The sequence below is a fragment of the Balaenoptera musculus genome, chromosome 8, assembly GCF_009873245.2.
Source record: "Balaenoptera musculus isolate JJ_BM4_2016_0621 chromosome 8, mBalMus1.pri.v3, whole genome shotgun sequence".
Classification (NCBI taxonomy): Eukaryota; Metazoa; Chordata; class Mammalia; order Artiodactyla; family Balaenopteridae; genus Balaenoptera; species Balaenoptera musculus.
Window position 1 is genome coordinate 82,089,330 of NC_045792.1, and position 13,460 is coordinate 82,102,789.

The 13,460-nt window shown below is 34.8% G+C and overlaps 1 protein-coding gene across 1 annotated transcript in view; it reads right to left on the bottom strand.

The window, feature by feature from the left end:
• The window catches only part of DCDC1 (doublecortin domain containing 1), a 445,514-nt gene that overhangs the window by 170,609 nt on the left and 261,445 nt on the right, over positions 1-13,460 (bottom strand). Inside the window, exons 18-19 of the mRNA XM_036860073.1 lie at positions 2,287-2,418; positions 1,728-1,885 (exon numbers count right to left, since the gene is read on the bottom strand). Coding sequence (XP_036715968.1) covers positions 1,728-1,885; positions 2,287-2,418 — 290 coding nt within the window. The remainder of the gene's footprint in view (positions 1-1,727; positions 1,886-2,286; positions 2,419-13,460) is intronic.

The window sequence follows — 13,460 nt, forward strand, 5'->3', positions numbered from 1 at the left end:
ATAAATACCATGATCCACTTTATAACAGTATTTTTTAACTTAGATGAAATCTATAATATTTTGGGGGGGAAGGTAATCAAAAATAACTTGAGAAGATATCTAAACAAACTAGTCGTAATTAAATATCAATAATTTTAATCTAATAGGAAAAAGAGATCTCTCCCTTATAAAGACACCATGCCCAGACATTTTACACCAATTTTTTCATGAACAACAAAAAGATAATTCTTGCATTTTACCGTTTTATAGTTTCAGAGACTAGCAATAAGAAGGTAAAGCTTCCCTAATCATTCTTTTTCTTTCCATTAATTTATTATTAACACCTTTATCAAAATATAATTCATATACCATATAATTCACTCATTTAAAGCATATGATTCAACAGCATTTCATTTATTCACAGTTGTGCAGCCATCACCACAATCAATTTTAGGATACTTTCACCACCCCCCAAAAAACTCCATACTCTTTAGCAATATCTATTTTCTGTCTCTATGGATCTGCCTATTCTGGACATTTCATATAAATGGAATCATAAAATATGTGCTCCTCTGTAACTGGCTACTTTCACTTAGCATAATATTTTTAAGATTCATCCATGTTGTAGCATGCATAAGCATTTTATTACTTTTTATTGTCAAATAATACTGCATTGTATGGATATACCATTAGTTAATGGACATTTGGGCTGTCTTTACTTTGGGGTTATTATAAATAATGTTCTTATAAGCATTTCTGTATAAGTGTACATTTTGTGTTAACATATGTTTTCATTTATCTTGAATATAAACAGGAGTTTAATTGCTGGTCAAAAAAAAAAAGAATATAAGATAGCTTTTAATTGAAATAAAAAGTTATATTGTACACTTTAAACTTACACAATGTTATATGCCAACTATATCTCAATAAAGATGAAAAAAACTTTTTAAAAAAGAAATTTAGAGCTTTTTTTCTCTTTTTTCATGCAATTGACATTTTTATGTACCATTAGAATATTTAAACTTAGGAATTATCTTGAACTTTACTGAGTATGATAAGAACTGTATTACTCCTTTAAGAGTACTTCAATCAATAATTAATTTCAAACAATTGTATATTAAAATTACAGTTTATAAAGTCACTTTGTGATTTACAACACCAAGCCCAACAAAATAATAATAAGAATAAACTTTAGTTTTCCAGTTAAATAAAGAGGATCAGAGAAATAATTTCCATTTTCCAACCAAGGATGATCTTCAGTTGGTTAGCAAAATCATTGATGTTAGTTTTATTCCAGTAATGTAACTATGTCAATTTGTTAAATTATCACTACTTAAGACCATCTACTGTGCACGTATCCCCAGGTCTAAACATAATATTCTCCTCGTGGAACATAGAAAGGATTGTCCATGAGTGTGCCCTTCTTTAAGACCTTTTGGTATTCTCACAATTAGATATATGCTCAGTACTACCTTACCCTAATTATGTTATTCCAGAATATTTTAGTGAGATCCCAAGATAGCAACCCTTCCTAAGTATACTTATAAACAATACTGTACATCAATCTTTAATGAAATACACATAAATATCACCTCTCTTCATCAAATGTGACCCGAAAACTACTGTGCTTGAAAGCCAAAGGGCTTTTGAGATATTTCAAGAATCTTCAAGAAATCAATCTTACGTGAAACTGAAGGAAAACATCGAATGTCATTGAGCAATAAAGCTCCATTCTGTCAGTGCCCTACCTCTGAGCAGAAGCCTTAGGATGTTTCTCTTCCAGTTTCTTCACCAGTGCCACTGTCAGCTCCCCTGTCTCCCCAAGAGAACCTTCTGGCATTAAGTGGGTCTCTGAAGGCTCTGGCAGCTGCTTGAGACCAGGGATACTGGCACTTTTTTGCAGAACCTAAAAAATGAAATATAGGAATAATGTAGCTAATTTTCATTGAGTGGAAATATCTAAACTATATATGCCAAAAATTTAACATCGCACTTTTCATGGTTCCTTCAGCCTTCTTCATCCAGCACATAAACCATTGGTATGTGGTCAGAACAAAAGAAGGCAGTCCTAAGAAAAGCTAATGTGTCACCATCTATTTAATAAAATAATGTTTATATAAATATACATATAGATGTTTATATAAATATAAATGTGCAAATAGATGTTTATATAACGTGTATTAAATATCAATAACCCTAATTTGTGAATTCGTTTTTGCCTCCTGAAAACAACCCAAACATTTTTTCTCTTTTCAAAATACATCATAGAGATCTATTTCTGTCTTGCCTCTGGCTCACTACACTGACCTCTTCTGCTAAGCTGCTGCCATGCTCCTGATGAGCTGTGGTCCAGGCACCATGGTGAAGGTGATACTCTGTCTGGGTCACATCTTGTGCATTTAGCTCCTCTAGGTAGGTCAGAACAAACTGAGGATAAGCCTGTAGGAAAGGAAAAAAAAAAATTGAAAAAGTAGTACCAGCCTTATAAGCAACAGCAAAAAATCTATACAACTGGAATGATGGGAGGATAAATTAGATTAATAGGAAAAAGGTCTGGCTAATGAGCTTTGTACTTTATTGTCAATTTCAGATCAAAATCAAGCCAAATAACTTTCATAGGAAGATTTCTAATTTGTTGTTTGATCTGCTCAAGTTTAACTAGGTTGCTAAATATTCAAGCCATCTTATATACTGATAACAATGTCTAACATTTATTGAGTTATTTCCACATAAAAGGTATTACTGTAAACACATTATGTACATGTAACGTGCAGTTGCTCTATTTTTTGGGAATATTCAATTCTGCCACAGAAGACAAGAAAACAAATAGGATGAATGAGATTCATTAGCTGCATTAAGCATAGATAAGTAAGTTAGTAACCTGAGAAGTGTCAGACAGAAAGCTATTAGAGCATATGTCTATGAACATAGATAGAAAGGGGTAGAAAGACAAAATAGTCATGACTTACCAAATAACAAGCAAAACAACAAATATTTATAATACACTACATATAAATTAAGCACATGAGACACAATAATCATGAGATCTTTAACTGGCCACCCATTGCTGACTCTCATTTTGGATCCTCTGCTGGATAAAATCCACAGCTGCCCATAGGCTACCTGGGGAGCACAGCTTTGGCCAAGTGTACTTGCAACCAGCTCTGTCCTGGAGCAAGTGTGCATCATTGCTTCACACACGTTTCATCTGTTAGACCCTTTTGCTCAAATTTCCACTCTGGTCCTTGTAACCACATCAGCAGCAGGGAAGGGTGATGCAACACAGAAAGAGGATATGTCGATACTGCAGAGATTCAGGTAATGTGGCCATTCAACCCATTGCACTTTAAGCATGTTAACCTAACCCATCTCTCTTCCCATACATTTTATTTTGTGTTTTAAATTGATTTAATAAATCGTGATCTGAATATTTTAATTTGGTCTGTGCACCTTTCTGTTCCATGAACTCAAGGATAGCCTATCTAGGAGCATACTTGGAGTTTACCATTGCATCACAGTAATTTCCCACATAACAACATATTTACATTTTAATCCTTACAACAGCCCTTTGAAATAGGTATGACTATTGTTCCCATTTTAAAGACGAGGAAACAAACACAGGGAGGTTAAAGCAACTTGCCCCTCCAGCTTGTTTACTAGTTAATCCTAGATATGCTGCCTCAAGTATTATATAAACTTCTTTTTTAAAGTGTGGAACTAAAGTTTTAACAAAAAATATGGGGAGGTGTCCAGTGGATAATTAAAGAGCACTAAGGTTCTTATATTAGTCTAGAAAAAGAGATATTAAATAACTTTAAACTTTGTTAGAAAATGTACAACTAAAGATGAATGTTCTAAAATTAGTTTGTGGTAATGGATGCAAAACCCTGTGAATATACTGAAAAATATTGAACGGCACACTTCAAATAGGTGAATTGTATGGTATGTTAATTACATTTCAATAAAGCTATTTTTTAATGTAAGAGATTCAATAAAAAAATAGAAATACACAGTATACCTTATGAACAAGTAGAGGAAAAAATGAGGGAGGGGATTCAGAAAAAAGTCAGGAAGAAAGGTAAAAAATACAAATTAAAAGCACAGTAAATAGAAATTTTTGTTGAATTAATCAATAAATGACTAACAGAATTTTAATATGCATTCCCTTTGACTTAACAAACATACACATACATACATTGTTCATTGCAGCATGGTTCTTGTCTAAATGTGTATCATCAGGGAAACTTTAAGAGATAAAGTAGATGTGGATGTCAATATGGAGAGATGGCCACAATATGTTATTGAATGGAACAGATAGGTCACAAAGTTTTACATATAATATATATAATTTACTTATACACATATACATATACATACATAATTAGATTTAATATATATGATTACATATAATATATATAATTAATCAGAAACAATTAATGATAATCTTTGAGGAATAGGTTTAAGAGGTACTTTTGCTTATTCAGCTCTGAATTATTGGAGGGTTTTTTCATAACTAACATATACTACTTATATTACTTAAGCAGAAACCCTACTATACATAGAAATATATGTATAATTTCTGAGAATATACTCAAAAGCCTGCTATTAGTGAATAACTCTGAGAAATACGATTAAAGTTTGAGAGAAAGAGACTTTACTTCTAATTAGTATATTTTTTCAAATATTAATTTCTATATGTGCATTTATTCTTCTATTAAAAAATACTTTTTAAAAAGGCCCAATTTAAAATAGTGTCTTCACTGAATATACTAGTCAGATAATCTTGGAAAGAGATTTTTGAATCACTAAGCTAACCCAAAAACATTACAAAAAGAAGTTTTATTTAAAAAAATTAGGATTCTTATTTTACCTTGAAGCCTGTGTCACATCTATTTCATTATATTATTTTCTCTTGTGTCAGTTCTTATTGTCTTAGAAATATCTAAGACAATTCAGCTGAAGTGAATATGATGGGCAAAGGGAAATAGATTATTTTACATTGGTCCTACAGTAAAGTATCAAAGCCAAAATTCAGCAACAAAGATCACAGTATTTTCAATATGAGAGGGAACATGAGTAGTAGGATATAATATTGAATATATTCCAATCCCTTATATTGTGATGGTAGTTTCATGTTTCCCATCCTTTAATAGAGGTAAAGACATTTTACATAAGTTTACTTTTGAGGTGTATTGCCCTCTTACTGGAAAGAATGTGTACCTAGAACATGGGGAAATTTAATATATATCCAATGAGATGGATAAAGAAGGGCCCAAAAGGTAGAGCCATGATGCGTCTAACATCCTGACAGACATAGCAGAAGTAGAGACCAAAAAAGAAAAAAAAAAAAACACTCATGGGCTTTGCTTCCTAGAGTTGACAGTCTAGCAAAGGTGGCAGACATACACAAGTAACACGACGCATTTGGAGACATTTATGAGATGTTCTAGCATTTTCCCTTTGGAATCATTCTAAACCCTATGTGATGACTATTCAAACATTTTGATACCATGGTTCTTTATTATTATCTACTCCAAGACCAAGTTATCTTGCTCTCTAACTAGGTACCTACTAGTTCAATCATCAGGCCACCAGTATAAACAACTCCCTCCTCCAAAATCTGGAATTCTAATCTTGTCTTCTAGGAAGTCAACAGCCTAATCTTTTGACTTTTCCTCCCTTCCAGTGCATCTGCACATCACCCTAACTTGACCTTTAATGTATTAACCCTCATTATTTTCCAAGTCCATCAGCCCTTTGGGCTTCATTGCATTCTTCTCATTCTAATCCACTTTTTACCACCTCAAGATAAATTGTAATAAAATACATCTTTGATTACATCATTCCCACTTCAAAAACTTTAAATAGTACCCCCAGTACATATTGATTAACATCCTACAGTCCTATTCTTGTTTCAAATTCCAACTGTGCTATTTATCAGCTTTAGGATTGTAAGTTCCACTTCCTTGAGGGAGAAGTGTCCTATTGAAGACTGCTGCATAAGAACTGGCTTAGAATTTCACACTGACCAAAATTCACCCTCAGGATACAATGGCAAGTCTCTAGCTGCTAAAAAGGATCACATTCATTTATGAGATTTTTTTCAAGCTAATAGGGTTGGGGAATCATCTTTATCACTCCCAAGATATTCCCTCCATGTACATAAGAAAGGCCACAAATTTGACCTAACTTGGGGCTCCACAGGAATATTTATGTCCTCATTGGAAATATAGCGGTGGGTCAGCAGACTGTCACCTGGAATGCTTTATTTTTTTTTTTAATTTTTATTGGAGTATAGTTGATTTACAATGTTGTGTTAGTTTCTGCTGTACAGCAAAGTGGATCAGTTATACATATACATATATCCACTTTTATTTAGATTCTTTTCCCTTATAGGTCATTACAGAGTACTGAGTAGAGTTCCCTGTGCTATACAGTAGGCCCTTATTAGTTATCTATTTTATATAGAGTAGTGTGTATATGTCAGTCCAAATCTCCCAATTTATCCTTCCTCCTCCTTTCCCCCCGGTGATCATAAGTTTGTTTACTACATCTGTGACTCCATTTCTGTTTTGTAAATAAGTTCATTTGTACCATTATTTTAAGATTCCACATATAAGCGGCATCATATGATATTTGTCTTTCTCTGTCTGACTTACTTAACTTAGTATGGTAATCTCTAGGTCCATCCATGTTGCTGCAAATGGCATTATTTTCATTCTTTTTTATGGCTGAGTAATATTCCATTGTATATATGCACCACATCTTCTTTACACCTGGAATGTTTTAAACACTATCTCCTCTTGGTCAGCACATGATCAGGCATAGTTTTTTAAAGTGTTTCTTTCTTTTTTCCTCATTATAAATGCTTTTTATGGAAAACAGAAAATATAGAAAAACTCAAAGAAAATAATTATCCAGTCTCCTACCACCTGTCCTATGTATAAACTTCCAGTTTTGTTTTCCACACACACACTCATATTTGATACAATATAAATGAATAAATAATATTGTTTTCTTACCTGATTTTTCTCAAATCACAACATTACCATTTTCCTCTATCATAAATTATTCTCCATTATTTGTAATGCCAATATATTATCCATAATAAAGACATACCATAATATATTTATAGTCTCATTGTTGGTTACTTAACCTGTTTTCAATTTTCACTATTATAAACAATGCGCTAATGAACATCCTGAAAGATACACTACAGTATACACCACTGATTGATTCCTTGGGTTAAGCTGCTGTAAGTGGAATTTCTGAGTCAAAAGAAATAAGTATTTTTTTACAGATATTGATAAATATTGCCACACTGACCCTTAGAAATACTGTACCAGTCTCCTAGATTGCCCTCACTGTTCCTTGCCTCCTGGTATTCATACCTTTGTGTAGTCCCCTCCCACATTATACCAGGATAGGCCTATGTGACCAAAGAAGATGGCAGAAGTGGTATTAGGTTACTTCTGACATTAGGTTATGAGAAAAAGTACAGCTTCCATTTCGTTCTCTTCTCTTGCTCTCTTGGATCACTAGCTGATGTTGTAAACAGCACTACAGAGAAGCCATGTGCCAAGGAACTGAAGCCTCTGGACAACCTAAGTGTGCTTAGAAGCAGATTTTCCAGCCTAGTCAAGCCTCAGATAACTGTAGCCTCCATTGACACCTTGACTGCAGCCCCATGAGAGACTCTGAGTTAGAACTACCCAACTAAACCACTCCCAGATTCCACCACAGAAACTGTGAGATAATGAATGTTTGTTGTTTTAAGTTACTATGTTTGGAGGTAATTTGTTACACAGCAGTAGATAACTAATACCAATAAAATACAAAAAAAAACCCAAAAAACAAATACAAAGAAAGGAATGAGTATGTTTGTTTTCTCACATCTTCATCAACATTGGATATTCCTAGTTTTATATCTCTCCATAATTAATAGGGAGAAAATACTATCCATTGCTTACGTTTATTTAATTCCTAGTGAAGCTGAACTTTTTTATTTGGTTTGGCTCTTTTAATTTTTCTTCTGTCATGTATTTCCTTTTCATGTCTTTTGCTCATTTTTCTATTGACATGTTTATCCTTTTCTATTGCTATATCAGGCTTATTATATATTAAAAGTATTATCCCATTCTCTGACATTTATATTGCAAAGATTTTTCCCTGTTTGTCACATTTTCCTATTCACTTTTGCTAATGCTATTTTAGATTTAGAAGGTTTTAAATTTTTTATGTACTCAAAGCCATTAGTCTTTTCCTTTACGGATTCTATCCTTGTTTGCATGCACATAAAGATGTCTACTCATCACTACTCTGGGTTAGATGCTTTAATTCATGGTTTCTTCTAGATATTTTTATGGTTCCATGTTTAAGTTTAAATCTTTAATTTAGCTGAAACTGGTGAATTGTATAAAAAAAGTAGTCTAACTTTGTCTTTTGCAAATGAATAGAGAAATGATTAACTTTAAAAATAAAACAAAAGAAAAATAGTATCCAAGTAAATACAATATAACAAAATGCAATATTGTATTTAAATTTGTTCATTATTATTATCATTAATAGTTACAAATGATCGTTTAGCCAGAAATGATATGCCAGTGTCTATCGACAGGCCAGAATCTGTGCCTAATACTTAAAATACTAGTATTATAGCTATATTTTGCAGACAAATAATGTGAAACTTGGAAAGGTTAAATGACTTGCCTAAGGCCACACAGCAAATAAGTGGTGGAGCCAAGATTAGTTATTAATATCCTAACACAGTAATTCTGTCTTTTTTTAATGAATGGAATGAGCTCCATTTATGATCCAGCAGCAAATAATTATCAAATTATACTCCATTTTAGCCTTAACTAGATGGATATAGTTTTGGATGACTAAATTTAGATCTAATCAAAATTTCTAAACCTCTAAAAGAATGAAATGCCTCACTAATAAACAGTTTTGCTCTCTGAATCTAGAAGAACTGTAACTTTAAAAAATCAGCAATCGTGTTTGTGAACAGAACATTAAAAAATTTAGAATCAAAAGTCTCAAAAATAATTTGTGTTTGAAACACAAAAGTATACATTATTTGCTAGCTCACCATAGAAGTGTTGTGAAAAATTAGAAAATTATAAGTTGCAAGAAAAGGAGAGGTAAAAAGGACAGCAGAGTAGAAGTGGATGTTTAGGTACCTGAATTTTGAGAGAGAAAAGAATACACTTAAACCTTGGTCCTGCTCTTCTATGTCTGTTGGTGGGAAGGGCAATACTTATATAAGACATAATTATGTTCTTGGGCAACAGGAGTCAGCTCTATTTAGGTATGTCTCAGAACGAAGTCCTCATGTGCAGGTACAGGCCAAGGAGCTGCAGGGATATTTTGATACAGTCTCAAAATTCCACTTTTTTTTTTTTTTTTTTTTACCAAGATGTACAAGCTCCCTCTCCAACAACCTAGAACCTCACTCTGAGTGGGTAATGTAGTGGGGTCAGAAATGAGAGAAGGGGAAAGCTGGGATGAATCTCAGAATGAAGTTAAAGGTAATTATTAAAATGCTTTGGCATTTGATGACTATGTCAAAATGTCTGCTTAGGAACAGAGCTGAAAGTGCATAGTCCTGATCGAGTTAGTGAATGGGGTTGGGATTTTAACTACTCAGGGAAATGCTGTTATGATCATTTTTAAACTTAAATTGTATAAAACGCTCAAAACTGTTAAAATGATGAGGGTTGCCATGGAATAACAGCTCAACTTCTAGAACACTACAGAAATAAACGTACCATGTTTATTAGTCAGGGTCTAATAAGGAGATAGAAACCATGTAGTATTTTGAACAGGAAAGTTTAATATAAATGATTAGTAGAAGACGATTATAGTGACAGGAAACTGGTTAGTAAGAGTTAAACAAAACACTAAAGAATACATGAATAGCAGATATAGGGAGCCCAGTACTCCTAGGCCTGAGACAGAATGCCCAACGAAGAGGCCTGACCCAACGCTGAGATCCAGACCACATTGAGGGCAGAGCTGTGGCTCACTGGATGTTGAAGAAGTCCCCGAGGGAGTGCACCAGTAGGAGTCACTGTTAATGTGCCTTTGGAGCACCAGGGGAAGCCATCCACAGGGAGGTGCCTAGTTGACAACACTTCACTAAAAAGCCACTCACAAGGAATATGTTCAAGGAAACCATTCACAAGAAGGTGCCCACTGGCAGTACTCTGCTGTGAAGCTGCCCAAGGCAGGTGCCAGGCAATGAACGGTGGATCTGGCACTGTGAGGGAATAAATTGATAACTACCATGCTATGTGTTACAGGTTGAATGATGTCCCCTGCAAAAAGTACCTTGAAGTCCTAACCCTTGGTACTGTAAATGTGACCTTATTTGGAAATAAGGTGTCTGTGGATGTAATCAAGTTAATATTAGGTCATTAGGATGAGCTCTAATCCAATATGATTGGTGTCCTTATTAGAACGGAGAAATTTGAACCCGGACACACACAGAGGACAATGCCACGTGAGGACTCAGACATGGAGGGAGGTGGCCATGTGAAGATGGAGGCAGAGGCTGGAGTTATGTTGCCACAAATCAAGGAGTGTCTGGGTACCAGAAGGTGGAAGAGGCAAGGAAGGATCTTCCCATAGAGGATCTGGATGGAACACAGCACTGGGGAACACCTTGATTTCAGACTTCTGGCCTCCAGTACTGTGAAAGAAAAAATTCCTGTTGTTTTAAGCCAGCCGGTTTATGGTGCTTTTTATAGCAGCCCTGCAAAATTAATACACCATGTATTTTCAGTTTGATTCATCTGAGTAACTTAGCATTTCTGAAATCATCATGGTGGGATTCTGAGGCAAACACTAACAGATACTATGTGATTAGTCTAATTTTTGCCTCTCTTAAATTTTTTTTTTTTTAATATCAGTTACTTTTAATTCAATGCAATTTAGGCACAAATGTATATATATTAAAACAGCCTTACAAAGAGTGCCTCCACCTTGGCCAAACACAATCATTGCTGAAATAACTTGTGCACTCAGGTATCATACAAGTACTTAAATAAAACATTACTGTTGCACATTATTAACTTTTTTTAAAGACAATTAATTAATTTTTTAACATCTTTATTGGAATATAGTTGCTTTACAATGGTGTGTTAGTTTCTGCTTTATAACAAAGTGAATCAGCTATACATATACATATATCCCCATATCTCTTCCCTCTTGCATCTCCTTCCCTCCCACCCTCCCTATCCCACCCCTCTAGGTGGTCACAAAGCACCGAGCTGATCTCCCTGTGCTATGCGGCTGCTTCCCACTAGCTATCGGTTTTACATTTGGTAGTGTATACATGTCCATGCCACTCTCTCACTTTGTTCCAGCTTATCCATCCCCCTCCCTGTGTCCTCAAGTCCATTCTCTAGTAGGTCTGTGTCTTTATTCCCATCCTGCCCCTAGGTTCTTCATGACCAATTTTTTTTTTTTAGATTCCATATATATATCTTAGCATACGGTATTTGTTTTTCTCTTTCTAACTTTCTTCACTCTGTATGAGAAACTCTAGGTCCATCTACCTCACTACAAATAACTCAATTTCATTTCTTTTTATGGCTGAGTAATATTCCATTGTATATATGTGCCAAATCTTCTTTATTTATTTATTTATTTATTTATTTTTAAACTTTGGGTTTATTTATTTTATTTATTTATTTTATTTTTGGGTGTGTTGGGTCTTCGTTTCTGTGCGAGGGCTTTCTCTAGTTGTGGCAAGTGGGGGCCACTCTTCATCGCGGTGCGCGGGCCTCTTCACTATCGCGGCCTCTCTTGTTGCGGAGCACAGGCTCCAGAGGCGCAGGCTCAGTAATTGTGGCTCATGGGCCTAGTTGCTCTGCGGCATGTGGGATCTTCCCAGACCAGGGCTCGAACCCGTGTCCCCTGCATTGGCAGGCAGATTCTCAACCACTGCGCCACCAGGGAAGCCCCCCCAAATCTTCTTTATCGATTCATCTGTCAATGGACACCTAGGTTGCTTTCATGTCCTGGCTATTGTAAAAAGAGCTGTAATGAACATTGTGGTACATGACTCTTTTTAAAATTACGGTTTTCTCAGGGTATATGCCCAGTAATGGGATTGTTGGGTAGTATGGTAGTTCTATTTTTAGTTTTTTAAGGAACCTCCATACTGTTCTCCATAGTGGCTGTATCAATTTACATTCCCACCAACAGTACAAGAGGGTTCCCTTTTCTCCACACCCTCTCCAGCATTTATTGTGTGTAGACTTTTTTGATGATGGCCATTCTGACTGGTGTGAGATGGTATCTCATTGTAGTTTTCATTTGCATTTCTCTAATGATTAATGATGTTGAGGATTCTTTCATGTGTTTGTTAGCAATATGTATATCTTCTTTGGAGAAATGTCTATTTAGGTCTTCTGCCCATTTTTGGATTTGGTTGTTTGCTTTTTTTGATATTGAGATGTATGAGCTGCTTGTATATTTTGGAGATGAATCCTTTGCCAGTTGCTTTATTTGCAAGTATTTTCTCCCATTCTGAGGGTTGTCTTTTCATCTTATTTATGGTTTCCTTTGCTGTGCAAAAGCTTTTAAGTTTCATTAGATCCCATTTGTTTATTTTTGTTTTTATTTCCATTTCTCTAGGAGGTGGGCCAAAAAGGATCTTGCTGTGATTTATGTCATAGAGTGTTCTGCCTATGTTTTCCTCTAAGAGTTTGATAGTGTCTGGCTTTACACTTAGGTCTTTAATCCATTTTGAGTTTATTTTTGTGTATGGTGTCAGGGAGTGTTCTAATTTCATACTTTTACATGTACCTGTCCAATTTTCCCAGCACCACTTATTGAAGAGACTGTCTTTTCTCCACTGTATATGCTTGCCTCCTTTATCAAAGATAAGGTGACCATATGTGTGTGGGTTTATCTCTGGGCTTTCTATCCTGTTCCATTGATCTATATTTCTGTTTTTGTGCCACTACCATACTGTCTTGATTACTGTAGCTTTGTAGTATAGTCTGAAGTCAGGGAGCCTGATTCCTCCAGCTCCATTTTTCTTTCTCAAGATTGCTTTGGCTATTCGGGGTCTTTTGTGTTTCCATACAAATTGTGAAATTTTTTGTTCTAATTCTGTGAAAAATGCCAGTGGTAGTTTGATAGGGATTGCATTGAATCTGTAGATTGCTTTGGGTAGTATAGTCATTTTCACAATGTTGATTCTTCCAGTCCAAGAACATGGTATCTCTCTCCACCTATTTATAACATCTTTAATTTCTTTCATCAGTGTCTTATAGTTTTCTGCATACAGGTCTTTTGTCTCCTTAGGTAGGTTTATTCCTAGGAATTTTATTCTTTTTCTTGCAATGGTAAATGGGAGTGTTTCCTTAATTTCACTTTCAGATTTTTCATCATTAGTGTATAGGAATGCAAGAGATTTCTGTGCATTAATTTTGTATCCTGTCACTTTACTAAATTCATTGATTAGC